General features: G+C 35.2%; 1 protein-coding gene across 1 annotated transcript; it reads right to left on the bottom strand.

Moving 5' to 3' along the window:
- Window positions 1-1884: 1884 nt before the first annotated feature.
- LOC142524176 (serine/threonine-protein kinase EDR1-like) lies at window positions 1885-8062 on the bottom strand. The gene is made up of 13 exons (XM_075627992.1): window positions 7489-8062; window positions 6319-6759; window positions 6018-6121; window positions 4705-5585; window positions 4218-4258; window positions 3801-3869; window positions 3615-3715; window positions 3355-3433; window positions 3175-3273; window positions 3011-3079; window positions 2853-2902; window positions 2585-2761; window positions 1885-2482 (listed from the first exon to the last, which is right to left on the bottom strand). Exons 1-13 carry the CDS (start codon window positions 7807-7809, stop codon window positions 2383-2385), a joined length of 2532 nt encoding a protein of 843 aa, XP_075484107.1. The 5' UTR covers window positions 7810-8062; the 3' UTR covers window positions 1885-2382.
- Window positions 8063-17483: the final 9421 nt, after the last annotated feature.

The following is a 17483-nucleotide window of genomic DNA, read 5'->3' as shown; positions in this document are numbered from 1 at the left end:
CTCTTCCGTTACTTATAAAACTAAAAATTTAAAATAAAATGTAAATTATCAACAAAATGTAATTTCTAATATGTTTAGTTATATGTATGATTCATATAAAGTTCGATGATTGAATAAAACTCGAATATATAGAAATAATTTCTTTGTTACGATTTGATTTTAATTATCTATATGATATTTTCCACATCCTCAAAATTTAAACTATTAAAGTTGGTCGTACCATGGACTTCATGCAGCAAAGTTGGAGTGCAAATGAAGGTAATTGAACTCATTATTCGTCGAGTAATTAATACAAAATGATAATGATAAATATGCTAAATTTGTTTTTTAATTAATTAAACTGATACAAGTTTATATAATATCCAATGAATCAATATGTTACTGATAGAAATCAAATTAAAAATAAACAAATTGAACTGAAAATACGAGATTGGACTATTGATACTTTAAAAAGTAGAAATCAATATGAATAAAAATAAATACGGGTTAAATAAACCAACTCAATTAATCTTTGTTTTAGTTGAACGAGGAACTTATCATAATTGGATTTCAAATCCGAGACTTTGTCTTAAGTTTAAAACATTGTTATCAGATGGGCTAATCATCATACAATATGATTGTCGATAATAGAGTTTATAAGGGTTTTATGGGAGATATATACCTGCATTGAGTATTAAAAGATAATATAATTATTATTTTTATTAAAAAAAATAATATGTTCCTAATCGACAAGCAGCTCACCAAATTTCTGATAAAGATAAAAGATACATGATGTAATAATTGTTTATGTTTGTTAAAACAATCGAAATATGATACTTGAGCTGTTGTACGATTTAAAAAAATTAAAGTTACACTGTTATCACTAGCTATAGTTTTTGTTAGAGCGACAAACGCTCGGTCTTACGATTGGTATTAAAGCCAATGTCATAGGTCGATTCACATTGTTTGTGATAAATGCAATTATTGAGAGATATATTGTTGAGGTGTAATAATTATCCATGCGGAGTAGAGCGATTGAACCATGATGTTTGGGCTGTTATGCAGTTTAAAAGATTCGAAGTGCATAATCGAACTCATGATCTTGACTATGATACCAATTATAACGCCCAGATTCGACGACTATCTTCACTATACCAAGACAAGCCTTTCAATCGTGTTTATGTCATAACTCTCACACACTCTATGAAACTTTTCAGATGATCACTCATCCCAAAATTGTCTCAAGTCAAGCACGATTAACTTTTGAGTTTTTATGTGATGAACTCCTGAAAAAAAGATGCACATTTTTTTATATGAGTAGTACCTATCAAAGCTTTTAAGCCATCCTCAACTCTCTACAGTTTCATATCTGCACATTCTTGGAATCCCTATCATTCTGGTGTGAGATCGGCTCATCTATGTTCCCTTCATTTAGAAGCCTACCAGAAGCCGGTCATTGTCTGTGCAACCTCTTAACACCGTCGATCACTCCCCACTCTCTTCAGTCCCGAGCGTCATATGCCCACCATCTTCTGATCGGTTCGTCATCGAACCACATCGTACTAGAAGAGATATGCTCTGATACCAATTGTGGAGCTGAACTCTTGCCGCTTTACCAAAAGTTATAGCTGGTTGTAATGATGCAACTCAAATCTTTAAACCGTACAACAGTTCAAGCATCACGTTTCGATTGCTCTACCCAACAGAGACAATTATTACACCAAACAGTGAAGGTATATATATAATTTTGTTATATTGTCCATCAGTAGTAATCACTTTTTGACATCAAAACAAAAACTTAATTCCTCGTAAATTCATGGAAATACACCTACCGGTATATACCAAAACCGATTAATACAGACACAACCTCGGAAGATTGGGACTAAATGCAAAAACATATCCACATGAACAAAATATTTTTTTTCATTCTTTTTTCCTTTCGCCATATAATTGCAGTAGTTAGGTATATATAACAATAGTATACAGACAATGACACAACAAATGAGACGACAATTTCTCCCATTCCCGGCTTTACAGAATTTTTCTGAAGACACACAATCTGTAGAGATCCATTTTTACAGTTGCCACTTTGATGATCTCAACAGATTATGTAACTCTCCATTCCTCTTTCTTTTCTTTTTACTAATAGACATCGATCGAAGAAAAAAATAATACCACTATCGGTTTTTCTATCCTTTTTTTCGAACTAAACAAATTAGCGTAAAATTTTTGCAGACGTACTCAGTTTGTGCCATTATTGAAGTTGAGGAAAGCATACACTCTTGTGCGTTTGGCCGCGTCAAGTTCCCACTTCGAATGAACCAACACTAGCCAAAGCTCAACTTTAGACGTGAATCCTTGCTCTTTGAGTCAAGAAACGAGTACTCTGCTATTGTTACATCATCATCTATTGGTTACACTCTTTGATCTGTCCACCGTTAGATGTTCCAGATACTTGAGCCGGTTGATTATTTGTCCAAATGAAGGGCGCGCCTGAGCGTTGCTGAAAAAACAAACAGTGCAAGTTAAACTTAAATGGGGGAACAAACTTTTTCGATCAGTCTCATTCGAACTTGCTCATATTGTTACAAACAAAGCACACCACCTGTTCCAACACTCTCTGATTATATCTGCCACTGGTGGATCTACCGTAGGAGGGATATTCAGGTGTCTACCCTGGAATCCAACAGCTCCAACAACTTGCATTGAGTTCAGTTCTGTCCATGGAACTCGAAGAGTAGCCAATTCCCACAATATTACTCCAAAACTATACACGTCAGATCTGAAATTTGAAAATTATGTTTCCATCAGTTAGATTTGATTATGACATTTCTAAAGATTCAAACTAGTGGGTAGAGACACAATCGTCTCACTTTTCATTAGACTGTTCGTTCCTTAGAACTTCTGGTGCCATCCACTCTGCCTGCAAATTGGATCCCAATAAAAACTACATACTCTTGGGTTGAGAGATGGTGTGTCATAGAAAGAGTACACTAATAACAGGCTATATTAGGATACTAATAAGAATTACCGTTCCAGCTACCGATTTTGAAGATAGAAAAGTGTGATGCTGCAACCTTGACATCCCAAAATCACTAACCTGGCATTTTGTGCAAGACAACATAGTTTAGAGGCAAGCAATGAAATCGATTGTCAGAAGAATTGATCGTTTGGAAGATTATTATTGGATCACACCTTAACAACCCAGTTTTTATCAACTAGGAGATTCGGAGTCTTGAGATCTCGATGTACAATGATGGGATGCCTGGTATGCAAGTAATTCATACCCTTGGCCTGTAAAAAAAAAAAAGAATGAAAACGGAATAAAGCAAAAATTTGGTTAGTGAATGGGAAAGCAATTAATACTATCAATACCACATCAAGAGCCATTTTAATTCGCCTTTTTTCATCAATTTGGATATGTGGGCGGTGAAGTAGCTTATATAAACTACCCCTGCAAGTAAGATAGGGTTATAAGAAAACGATGAAGTATGCAAAGAACTATATCAATTAATGATGCAATATCCTTACACAAGTTATGTAAGAATCGTGAAAGATCATCAAACATGGTGTAAAATATGTCAAAAATTGTAACATAGACAAAACCATCAATGATGATTACTAATGAAGCAAACCTTGGAAGTAACTCTGTCAATATGGACATATTTGGGGGCAGCGTCACAGCACCCATAAGAAGAACAACATTAGGGTGTCTCAAACTCAACATGATTTCAACCTGCAACAGAGAAAAATTAAATTTGTTCTAACTACAAAGCAATTAGTGCGTCATGCGTGAGATAGTTTCCTGATTTTGTGCTTACTTCACATTTAAATTGTGCAAGTGCATCGCCTGATATATCTTGCTTCATAAACTTCTTCACAGCAACTTCCTGCGAATCGAAATAGCCATACCAAATCAACTATAGACAATGAATATGGTGCTAATGGAACAGGTAATTGGTAAATAAAAACCTACACCCAACATAGTATTTTATAGAGAAGTAAATTTTTCCAGAATAAAGAGTAAATAAATAGTGAGTCCATCTCTGCAGCACCATTAGATCAATAAATCGTAATAGGAACTAATAACAAAAACTTCATACTTCACAAATAATCCTCACAAGCAAGGGAAAAAATGGAGAGCGATCACAAAAAAAATTCTATGAATATGTCAACAATCACATGCCTAAAGTTGAAAGTATCAACCACATATCAGATCATGCAAAAATTTTACTTACTGTTCCATTCCACTCTGCTCGATAGACCTCCCCATATGACCCTGCACGAAATCAAAGGAAATTGAATATGTGCAGCATGATACTTCATCAACCCCAAAAAAAGATCAAAACCCCCCAACAGATGTCAGGAAGCACAAAACAAATCATAGCACTAATATTGATCCATGGTTAAATACATTATAAACCACTAATATTGATCCATAGTTAAATACATTATAAACCACTAATATTGATCTGTCCTTACATACATCACCGTTGTTCAGTAAGTCAATACTGTAAAAAACTGAAGAATTAAAGTTTTGCTGATTTAAAAGTTGCTTGCCAACATAACTGTAACAGAATCCAAGACCTACAACTTACAGGACTAAATAAGGGAAATCCACAAGTGAGGCAGCGGCATAAATAGAGACAATGTCACATTCATGCATTCACCCATGAAGGTTTGCAACCATCATGAGGAAAAACGATTTTAATTAGCGAATCTTACCAATACCAATGCGTTCACCGATATGAAGATCCTCCCATAAAATTTCAGTAACTCCATTTAACACAGGATTGATTTGCACATTGTGAACCATGTCAGCTCCAGACTGGTCACTGCATCCTATTTCTAGTTTTTCTCTATTTTCGGATAAATTAAGTTCTTCACGATCAGCAGCAGTATCATCATTTGAAATCACATTATCAATTCTGTCTTTGACAAGCGCATGTTCGCCTTCTTGAGTTTCGGAAAATAGGCACGACCCTGTAGACTCCAATTCAATCTCTTGTCCAGGCATGCCTTCAGCTGATCGCTTTCTTCTGCCATAATTCGGAATTTGTTTGTCCAAGTGCAATCCAGTAAAATAAACAGGTGACAGTTTATTTTTTAACAGCGATTCTTCACGGGATGATACATAATTCTCTGAAATAGCCGTGGAATAATGACTAGGAAATTCTGATATTTTGCCAGCGGTGACAACATATGTGGAAACATCTTCATTTTCAGAGTCTTGTAAAGCCGATTTTTTCTTGCCAGGACGTAAAGAAACCTCGTGTTCTCCTCTTGATGAATAATTAAGATCTCCAATAACACGCTCCAACGGCTCGGTCTGGATCATCCCGGTTATTCTATTGCCCTTCCTATTAGTGTTGACAACAGTTGAGGGTGTTTCTGAATTTGAACTTCTGGTTTTATTAGTTCCATCCACACATGAAGAAAATGATTTTATTCTAGCTCCTTGGTCAAATGCAGTAGTTGAACTTTTGTTTATCCCTGTAACAGGGGGAATATGTCTTGCATCTAAACCAAACGTTTGATGATGTCCACTTGGTATCTCAGCAGGGATGAGAGTGCCAGGAGCACCCATAAGATCAATAATGTACTCGCTGCAGCAATTTTTCAAATTAACCACCATACACTACAGTCAGTAAGCAAAGTCCAAAATAATGTTTCCAGAAATTTCAAAATACATGCAGAAAACAGAAAAAAATATAGAAAATAATTCTGAAGCAAAATAACAATTCATTGCATTATAAGTATTCAAAGTGTAAAACAAACTTCGTGTACGGGTATCCTAAAGCCTATGTTAAGCTGCAAACCGAGGCATGTACTCAATATAAGATTAAGTGAACAGCACATCATTAAACTTCAAAATTTTCATACTCAGTTTACAGTTTATCTGCAGTCCCGTTCTCTCCCCAATAACCCAAAACAGAATAGACTATAACTAACTTAAACTTAACTTCCGTACCTATTAGTTGAAAAAGTAGAACTGATAAAACAATTTTTTTAAAACAAGACCACAAGTAAGATATTACCTTCCATTATCCAATTTTATCAAGTTTACAGCTCCTTCATCAGTTCCAGTATAGTAACTGCCTTTGACTAGCTTACAAGGAAGCTTGATCCTATCAGCGAGTACCTGTATAAGCCAACATTAAAGTCATTATTGAACAAGAAAGAGATTTTAAAGAACACAGAAATGCGGTACTAGTTCTATCCAAATGTCAGATCTCAGTCATTTTAGACAGAGCGAGCAGCATAGTCGTCATGTTAAAAGGCAATGTTTAACCACGTTAATGGAAAAAATAAGTAAAGGGCTACAAAGGCTTTCACAACCTTAAACAGTAAGGCCCTGTGGCGTGAATGTCCAACATCAAGACAGCCAAGGGGAATGACAATTGTATTCAAACAGATACGCAATTCATAATTCCTTCCTCTCCACCTGCTGAACATGTCTTCTACATCATTGACTGGACCTCCCATTTTGTCTACAATAATTTCAGCAATTTTCTGAATTAACAAACTTATTTTCACGGCCCAATCAAGATCTCGGTATTCCATGGACATGAAATACACTCTTTCCTCAAGCTTCCGGAGTTCCATATCGATTGCACGATTGACTAAAACAACCTCATGATTGACTTCATCCAAAACAGAAATTGCTTCAAGATCTACCAGAGATGGCATTTTGGCCTGGACCACCAAATTCGAACTGGTTCCACAAACATCGTAGAATCCATCCAATACTTGTTCATCGTAATTGACAACATTAGAGCTCTGCATTGAGAATATAGACACAAAATAATCAATGAAATATAATAGCTAAAACACCTCAAATTGGAATCTGCTCCTTTGGGTCACTCTGCTTTGAGAGGCAGGAGGGAAGCAATAACAAGAAAATCGCTTTAACCCTGCCCCTTCTATCAATGATAAAGAGTACCGACTGATGAGCGTAAAATTATAGTCTGCTATCCAGTTCAAAAGCAAAAAAAAAAAAAAATTTATCGGGAAGAGCAGAAAGATGACGGGGACACTGTGCTGTGAAGTGTGATCAAATCAATGATTAAAGTAAAGCATTGAGTTCGTCACAAAAGTACTGTCACTGAACGAATTACTCTAATACCTATAAGCGCATAGCACCAACAGAAAAGCTTCTGTTTCTTAGTTTCTATTTCAAAATTTTCACCAAAAAATTATCTGATAGAGATTTAAAAACCATAAACAAAACAAAGTTACAAAGTGATTGATTAACATTTTGTCCTCACCAAACGGGGATCGGCGTACCTGCAACAATTTTCTTTGCTAATATTAAGATAATACCGAGTTAACGCATACAAACAAATCATGTAGTTTCATACCCAGAACTCAAAAAATAGCAATTAGAAAATACACCGAGTTAAGATGCAAGATCTCTAGTTGACCGACCCACAATCAAAGCATAAGAAATAAATAAATAGATTAAAATATAATGATAAATGAAAAAAAAAAGAAAGGAAAAAAAGTTACCCAATATCGTAGAGATAAAAAGTCTGAGAGGCTCTGAGAAGGAGAAAATCCGAGGCTAATCTGCTTAGCAGCGTCGATCTGAGCGGTTTCCGGGTCATGTTCACTTTGCCCTAGATCCGATACGCTGATTGCCAACGCCAATTGGACCTGAAATTCCTCCTCAAAGAAATTGAAACTATTTTCACCCTCGTCGGCCAAGGACGACGCCGCCGCGGGCAAATCGGGTGGCGATGGTGACGATGATGTCGGGGGCTGCGGCGGGGTCTGGTGATGGTGATCGCCTATGTGAAGCTTCCGCAGAAAGTGTTTCACCTTCGACATGCTCAACCCTCATCGACCGGGGAAAAATCGCCGCTAAATAAGAAATAATCGGACACGTGAAATGAATTGCATGAGGCTAAAGTGCGCAGCGGTTGCGAAGGATTTCTGAATTTGGAGAACGATGGTGTGTGAAGGAGTCGCAAAACGGTGGGCGTAAATTAGAATAGAGGTGAGATGCGGTTTTAACTTGCGCACTAGATCGGAAACAGAGTGGGGGAAGGAGTAACTGAGCAAGTCTTCATAGCCAAGCTACCAAAGGTAGAAAAAATTGATATATTAATCTATATCTGTCTATGCTACATATTCTATACTATACTATATATTAAGGATGCCCCTTGCAAAAACAAAAGTGGATACCAAAATTTTTTTCTCAATTTTGCCTTATATAATATAGATATTATACTTTTGTTTTGTTTTTTTTTTTTAAATTTAACAAACGTTTTTTTTTTTACTTTTGTTTTTTTTAATTTTAATAATTCAAATATCACTTTAATCCCTCGATAATTTGTCAAATTTCACTTTAGTCCATCGATAATGATAAAAAAGATTGTACACTCACGCACCGCGTGTACACAATGACTAATATTAAATTAAGTTTTTCCTTAAAATTTACAACTTCATATTAAGGATGCCCCTAACAGAGACAAAAGTGGACACCAAAATTTTTTTCTCAATTTTGCCCTTATATAGTATAGATATTACACTTTTGTTTTTGTTTTTTTTTTTTAATTTAACAAACATTTTTTTTACTTTTGTTTTTTTTTTATTTCAATAATTCAAATATCACTTTAATTTATCGATAATTTGTCAAATTTCACTTTAGTCCATCGATAATGATAAAAAAGACTGTACACACACGCACCGCGTGTGCACAACGACTAGTATTAAATTAAGTTTTTCCTTAAAATTTACAACTTCATTTTGTCTATTTATGAATTATATTTGAAATATATAAATATTTTAAATCAGTAAAAAAATCATATCAAAAAAGTTATTAAAAAAAATTAAATCTACGCCAAGAGTGATAAAATTAAATTATACATTTTAAATAACTTACCAATAAACATAAACTCAATAATATAGATAGATATATGATATTAGAGTTGTTAAAATAGGTCTCGGGTTGACTTTCGTACCATATGAAATAGACAGCTTGGGTTGATAATTTTGTCATTCGCCAAAACGAAAGTCCGTCCGTTAGCTCGTTTTGACGGTGCTATATATTATGAGAAACAAATTATGTTAGCAACAAGTAGGTCACTTTTGTCTCTCAATCAGAATGCAAACTAGAGTTGTTTTTACCACAAACTGAATCCAAGTATGGAGTTACAGTATGAACAAAAATTTTAGACCAATAGGGAGTTAGTAATGTTAGACGGGCTTACTCGTGGTGGGCCGGTCCGCCCGTCCTACAGGCTGAAAAATCTCCAACCCAATCCAACTTAAGGTGGGTTGAGGTTAAATGAGTCAGCTCGCGGATCAGTTCATCCAAAAAAAAATTAAAAATTTATTTAATTTGATCATTTCATAAATAAAATTTTGTATCTTAATAAAGTTTTTAATTCTTGATTCCACAGTTCTACATGTTAGTTAAAACAACTAACACAAAAAGTTCTAAACTTTCATAGACAAAATACATATATATCTTTTTTTTGGTTATTCCCTTTTCAACCATCCGATCTCATCGCGGGTCAACCCGTGTGGGTTGACTCGTTTAAGCCCACATTTAAATGAGTTAGTAAAAATTAAATTATTTAACAGAGCGAGTCAAATCAACGGACCCAATCCATATCGACGGCACTACAGGAAGCGCTATCAACAAGCCAATACATTGAACCAATGTACACATTATTTTCCTAAAAAAGATGGAAATTAAATCTAAAATGCGATCAACAGAAATAGAAGTCCATCCACAAAAGTAATCACATATGTACAAAATTGAAAGTATACAAATTTACATCTGAACAATCATACTAATTATTATTATTTAATTTTGGCGGTGGAAGAGGTTTATAAGTAAAGCAAAAACTTGTATGAGACGACCTCACGGGTTGTATTTTGTGAGACGGATATCTTATTTGGGTTATCCATAAAAAAATATTACTTTTTATGTTAAGAGTATTATTTTTTATTGTGAATATCGGTAGGGTTTGACCCATCTCACAGATAAAGATTTGTGAGACCGTCTCACAAGAGACCTACTTATAAGTAACCAGCTCGTGCGTTTTGATGGAGCAAAGAATTATGGTTGGGCTAAAATAATTTTTCATTGTAGAGATCATCTACCAAAAGTAAAATTAATTTTGATGTCTATGTTGAACTTGTAATTGTAATATAAGAACGTATTTGGATTTCGTTATTTGAAATTCATGGATTTGAAATATATTCTCATTGTTTACGTAACTTATGCAAAATAAGTCTGCTTATTTACATTATTTATACTAATCACAATCGATTGCAAATTCTTTGAAAATTGAAATTATTTGAAATCCATTATGATTATTATAATTATGATGTAAATAAGTAGGAGATGAATATGAATTTTTTTTGTCTAAGTTATTTACAATGAAAATATATTCGGAGTCATGGATTTCAGATAACTCAATTCAATTACAACATGAAAGAATTAGTAAACTCAACCACATATTATATATTAATAAGTAATTAACTTAAATTATCCAAAAAAAAAAAAAACTATTTAAGATGTGTGATGGGGTTTCCAAGGATTGTTATTATGAAGGAAAACAAACTAGGAAAATGTACAATATTTGCTATATTTGTGGGTAAACCATAATATATAACGTATGATAACTTTCCCAAAAAATAATGATTGATTTAGAATAGAAAAAATAGTTATTATTGTCCTCAAGTTGTTATGTTTTTCATTTTATTTCTTTTTAACAGTTAAAATTGAGTTTTACTTTTCAAATTTTCTTTTTTGTGGTGAGTGCAGACGTAGTCCTAAATACGTCAGTTTTTTTCTGACATCACATCAGTATTTTTCAGTATTACATCATCACTCTGGTAAAAAAAGTGACACGGAGTTTTAAACTCAATTATAAGAAACCCCTCTTCGATTTTTTAAAAAATTTGCTAAATTTAAAATGTTTTTACGAGGGATGGCACGAGTGCATAATTCGATTAACCAGACCAAAGTAATAGTTGTCACATTATTAATATCATCTCGTCCTAATCTAATATTAAGATCATAATTAATAAATAATTTCATGGATCAAAGCATAATCAATGAGTAATACCATTACTCTCTCCATCTCATGTATTTAAGTTATATTTTTTTTTCATCTGTCTCAATTATGTAATTCAATTTCCATACTTGAAATATCTTTTTAATTTGTTTTCAAACATTTTTTTATCCAATTAAAACATTTATTAAATAAAGATCAAACATAATTTTTTTAATAAAATTTATATTTCCAATAATTTTCTTAATATATATGAAAACAAATGCAAACCTAAATAAATAAACTTAAATAAATGAGACTTTAAGAGTAATATATCTTTTGATTCTTTTAGGATCGACTTTTCTGGAGGCAGCAAAAAGTGATCAGTCAACTGTTATTAATTTAATTAATAATTATTTGAAACACTTTAATAATGTCGATTATTGTACTACTTAATTGCTAAACTTGTGTAATTAAACCAAATCGTTGGTCAACATGAATGGCCCAAGTTGTCCTTTTTTTTTTTTTTTTTTCTTTTCAAAACCTACATCCAATGACAAAATTATTATATAGTTAAAATACAGAAATGGAATTTTGTCTTACGATTTAGTGGATGCCCCATGGGTTTGGAGATCCAGTGAAAACCTGAAACGAAGATTGAGATTCTCGATTTTTTCGGGGTGTGGGGATGAACCCGTCTCGAAAATAATATTAAAAATAATAATATTATTTGTTTTAATATTATAATAATAACATTATTTTTTAAAATATTAATAATAGTATCACTAATAATAATAAATAATAATAAGTTTTGGAGTATTAAAACACTCTGATCTGATCGAGGTGGAGAATATTTGATTACTGAGTTTCAAAACTATCTTAAGGAGAATTAGATTCTCTCACAGTAGGCTCTGTCTGCCACACCCCAATTGAATGGTGTGTCAGAACGTCGTAATCAGACATTGATGGACATGGTCCGATTTATGATGATATTCACTGAGTTGCCACCATCTCTGTGGGGATTTACGCTCGAAAAAGCGGTAAGGTTGTTGAATCAAGTCCATACAAAGGAAATTGATAAAACTCCATATGAGATATGGATGAGATAGCTACCCAAATATTCTTACTTAAGAATACGGGGATGACCTGCTTACGTGAAGCAGACGGTGGGAGGCAAATTGGATAATAAAGCCAATATATGATACTTTGTAAAATATCCAAAGAACTCTGTTGGATATTACTTCTATTATCCCAGTGAAACAGATGTGTTTGTTTTGAGGAATGTCACCTTCTTAGAGAAAGGGTTTCTATTAGATAGAATGGGAGATGATAGAACTCGCTGATATTCGAGAACCACCCACTACACAAGTAGCAGAACCTACACTCCAATATCCAATCAAAGAAACACAAGCTCCTAGGAGATCCGAAAGGATCTCAAGGCCGCCTAATAGGATGAGCCTGCTTCTTGAAGAGAGCCAGGGTGAGCCTGTTCCTAGATGTGATTCAAGAAATTTCAAAAAAACATTGTCTGATGTCGATTAATCTAAATGGCTTGAAGTCATACAGTCCCAGATGAACTCCATGTATGCGAACCAATTATGATTCTTATTAGATCCACATGAGAGAATTGTTCTCATAGGATGCAAATGAATTTATAAAAGAAAACTTGGAGCGGATGGGAAGGTGGCGACCTTCAAAGCTATATTGGTAGCAAAAAGATATTGAAACGTCTCTAACTCGTTTTTTTTAAATGTACGAGATTTTTTTCTTTCTTAACACCTCTCGGCCGAAACTATATGTATGCACCATTAAAATAAACACAACATTTATTTTACTCAAAACTCGAAAGTGCAGTAAAAGTCATAAAATCATAAACGTCCAACCAAACCCAAAACTAACATTTTCTAAAAAATAGCATAACGTCATAATCCTCTCAAAAGCCACTCTTACTACCAAAAGTCAACAAAATCTTTAAAGTAAGGTAAAAATATAACTGTGAGGAAAAACTAGCAATGTATAGGTCCTCACATTAGTGAACCATTGAATTAGTGAACCATTCGCCAAGCCAGTTCAGTCATTCAACCCTCCCGTCTCAACATCAAAATCCTCGCCCTCATCATTCACACCTAATGAGTCTATTGACTAAGTAAGCTTTACCCATATTAACAAGTAACACGTATACATCAATATGCAATAGTGAAAATAATTTTAATAAAAATAGCTTTTTCATAACATGCATAAACTTAAACATTTTCTTTCATCATAAACTTTTCCTTTCATCATAAACATATACATATACAATTCCTTTTGGATGAAATTCATTCGTTAATTGTGACCATCCTTTCGTCTTTCGGTCGATTGATCAATCTCAGCTGTAACCATGGTAATAGGCGACGGGGCAACAGTAACCATTTTTCCGTTTTGTGCCTTGGTCTATAGTCGGCAGGGACACCATCAACCACTTTCACCCGTCAACTGAACTTTGGCCTTACATATCATCATATCCTTTCGTATTCATATTAGTCACAATCAAATCACCTCCTTCAAACATTTTATCATATTTACCACTTATAAAAATTTATGCATATATTATTTTTCTTTTAAACAAAGAATGCAACACATCTTTTAGCATATGTCATTTTCCATCATAAAATTTCGTAATCTTTTTGAATAAATGTTTTATCATTCATTACAACATTCGGGGAACTGCTAGGACGTTTAACATTTTTCAGGTGTAAAATGACTGTTTTGCCCCTGAAACTCTAACTTTCCCAATTTACCCTTGGATTTTAGAACGACGACCCAGATCCATTCAAACTTAACATAACACCTAAATACACCCATAAACCTTTCTTAGACTTAAACTTAAACTCCTCGACTAAATTCGTAATTTGTTTAAAACTTGAACCGAAGTCCCGATTTTAACCCGTAACAACTCGAACCTTAACCAAACCTTACCAAACTTTATCCATAGCTTATTAACACCTAACCATACCCTATGCAACCAAAATCAAGTCGTTTAAAACCTTCGAAATCGTCTAGAAAGCCTAATGAATTTTCTGTCCTATTTCAAAAACCCTAGCTTTACCAAACCATGAGCCCCTTCGATCCTAGCCCTTAAACGACAAGTCCAGACCCTATGCAACCTTCTAGGACCATGACAAACCCTTAACAAGCTTCTGGACCAGACCTAGCGAACCAAGCATGCACAACCCTCAACCCATGCCCTACAAGCCTGGTGCGACCAAGCCTAGCGCCCACAGCCCTACTCCTCGCACCAGCCTTCCCTCAACCCATCTAGGACCATGAATAGACCATTTTAGGACCCTGGAACACATCCCAACAACAGCACGCAGCCGCACCCTTCAATAAACCCAAAATCGTGCCCTAGTTCTTGTTGTAACCCAAAACAACGTGCAACCCTTAACCTCCCTTTCTAGCCCTTGCACAACCCTATATAAGAGTTCTTAAACCTACTGAAAAACGTCCATTCTAATGGCCCTATCATGGTAGCCCTTTTGTGCATCAATAACATGATTTTAAAAGCATGAAAATCAAAGTTTGATCATGTGTTGGGCATAAAAACGAAAATAAATAGAGGGTAACGTTTTTTCATGCAAACATTTATAAACACACATAATATGGTATGAACGATGAGTAAAAGAAGACTAAAACGCGCCTTTACGTGTTTCACACACGAAAATAATTCTAGACGCGAAGAACGTTGGCGAAGAGACGGGGGATCCTTGCTGCAGTTTTAATCTTCAAACTCACGTGAATTCCTTCCTTGAACGTGAAATGTGTAGCGTGAGGGGTGGGGAGAGAAAACCCTAGTTTTCTTGTGTGATATGAAGTGTTTTATAGTTTAGAAACTCCATAATTTGATATAAATAATTGAGTAGAAAGCTAAACCTAATAACCTCGGTATAATAGGCCCATTATAATGTAGGTAAAATATTTCGTTTATAAAAGTTTCCGAAAATATTAGCCGAGTTCCCAAAAAGTCATTGTTTTAATCAAAAATTGATTACCGGTTTAAAATACGACTCAGCGTGTAAAAATACCCCAAAATACATTATACGGTCTCCGTTCCTCCATCGCGTCTCGAATACCCCTTAAAAACATAGTTTTGTGCATTCTAATTGAAAACCATATTTTAAACGTGTAAACATGCCGACCATATTTAATTAATGTAATTATAATAATTTAATTAGGAATTTTATATTTTTTCCTAGATTTGCTTGTATTTGGATTATGTTTTAGCATTTTGAACCTTACAGATATGCTCAAAGGCAAGGTATTGACTATGAGAAAACTTTTTCTCCAGTCACAATGTTCAAGTCCATAAGGATACTACTAGCCATAACAACATGGTATGATTATGAAAAATGGCAGATGGATGTCAAGACAGTGTTCCCTAATGAAGACATTAAGGAAGAGATTACATGTCTCAACCTGAAAGATTCACATAAGTAGGAATTGAGTATAAAGTATGCAAACTTCATAAATCCATTTATGGACTCAAGCAGGCATCAAGGAGTTGGAACATCAGATTTGACAACACTATCAAAGAGTTTGATTTTTTCAAGAATCCGATGAACCTTGTGTATACAAGAAGGTTAGTTGGAGTGCAGTAACATTCCTGGTGCTTTACGTTGATGACATACTATTCATTGAGAATGGTGTAGGGATGTTGCACTCAATTAAAATATGGTTAGCTCATAAGTTATCCATGAAGGATATGGATGAAGCATCATATTTATTAGGAATACAGATCTATAGGGATAAATCAAAAAAGATGATAGGGCTTACTCAATCCACGTATATCATATCATACCGAGGAGATTCTCTATAGAGGAGTCCAAGAGAGGATATCCCCTAATGTCTCATGATGTGAGTCTATCCAAGTTTATGTGCCCTAAGACTGATGAAAAGATATAAACCATGAGCCGCGTTCCATATGCATGTGCCATAGGCAGTATTATGTATGGTATGATATCTACTCGACCTGATGTTGCATTTGCAGTGAGTGTTGCATATGCATCTACTCGAATCCTGTTCCACTGCATTGAAAAGCAATGAAGGATATTCTTAAGTACTTGAGAATAACTAAGAATTTGTTCTTGGTGTACGAGAGTGGAGAACTAAAATTTGAAAGCTACAGTGAATCTAGCTTCCAATCAAATGTGGAAATTCGAAATAAACCTCTGGATTTGTATTCAAGCTCAATGGTGGTGCAGCCTCTTAGAAGAGTTCCAACCAAGACACCACATCAGATTCAACCACTAAGGCCGAATACATAGCTGCATCGACTGCAATAAATGAGGGTGTTTAGATGAGGAATTTTGTCCAAGAGTTGGGTGTAATTCCTCAAGTAGTTGATCCAGTCCCGATCTACTATGAAAACACCGATGTCGTTGCGCAAGAGAAATAATTGAGGTCTCATCAGCGATCAAAACATATACCGAGGAAGTTACACATAATCCGGGAGATGTGGGTAGAGTCGTCTCCATAGATAACGTTGCTGATCCACTGACGCAGCCCCTGTCAGGATCATTGGCAGGGTCAGACAATCCAGGCAGGTCCCCTGGTCTGAACGATATAAGAGGTCTTGTCCGGACTTTTGTCTCAGTGATTTCCATATTCGTCAACCTTCTACTATTTGTCTTTCTGGCTCGATTGGAGTCCCCGTCATTGTCCCCCTGATATCATGTTTATGACTCTCCGAGCGGGGGACGCTGTCTTTGGTTAAGCCCGGGCTGATTTTGCTCTGATGGAGGGTATTGTTCATTCCAGGGTTGGCTTCCTCTTCTTCTGTCTTTGGGGTCGGGACTTTCCCTATCCCTTTTTAGGGGTCAGTAGTCCGACCCTTGATGGGTGAGAATGTCTTTCACTTGTGCGTCCTGCTGAATGATGTGTTCTATCTCATGGCCCAAGTGTTTGCATTCGTCGGTAGTGTGCCCATAATCATTGTAGAAGTCGCAATATCTGTCTGACCTGGGTTTCCTAGGCCCCTGATTGCTTCCCCGTGATCTTTATATAAGGTGTTTATTTTCACATATTTGGCGGGCTATGAGTTTATTAACTTTAGTAGGGTGTATACAGCGAACTGGCCATAAGACTCCGCCCGAGCGGATCTGTCCGGACGAGGAGCCAAGCTGATAGGTTTGTATTCTCTGGGGTTGTTATTTGGGTCCTTCCATTGATGAGCTCAGGTGAGCTGGACTTCTTCGAGGTTGACATATTTATCCGCGTGGGCCATGAGTTCATCATAAGTGTTTGATGGCTTTTTTATTAATGATTTCAGGAAATCCTCTGTAGCGAGCCCCTGAACAAATGCACTTATTAATAGATCGGACATGGAAGATGGAACTTCAATAACCACAGCTCTAAACCATCATATGTATGCACGTAAGCCCTCGTGCTTGTTGCCTCATGGCAAAAAGATCGAAAAGAATGACTGGTGCTTCTTGCTGCTGGAAAACTGATGAA

Source organism: Primulina tabacum, chromosome 14, assembly GCF_025594145.1.
Source record: "Primulina tabacum isolate GXHZ01 chromosome 14, ASM2559414v2, whole genome shotgun sequence".
In the NCBI taxonomy this organism is placed as follows: Eukaryota; Viridiplantae; Streptophyta; class Magnoliopsida; order Lamiales; family Gesneriaceae; genus Primulina; species Primulina tabacum.
Note: the sequence above shows the minus strand (reverse complement) of the source record. Positions and strands in the feature narration are given on the sequence as shown.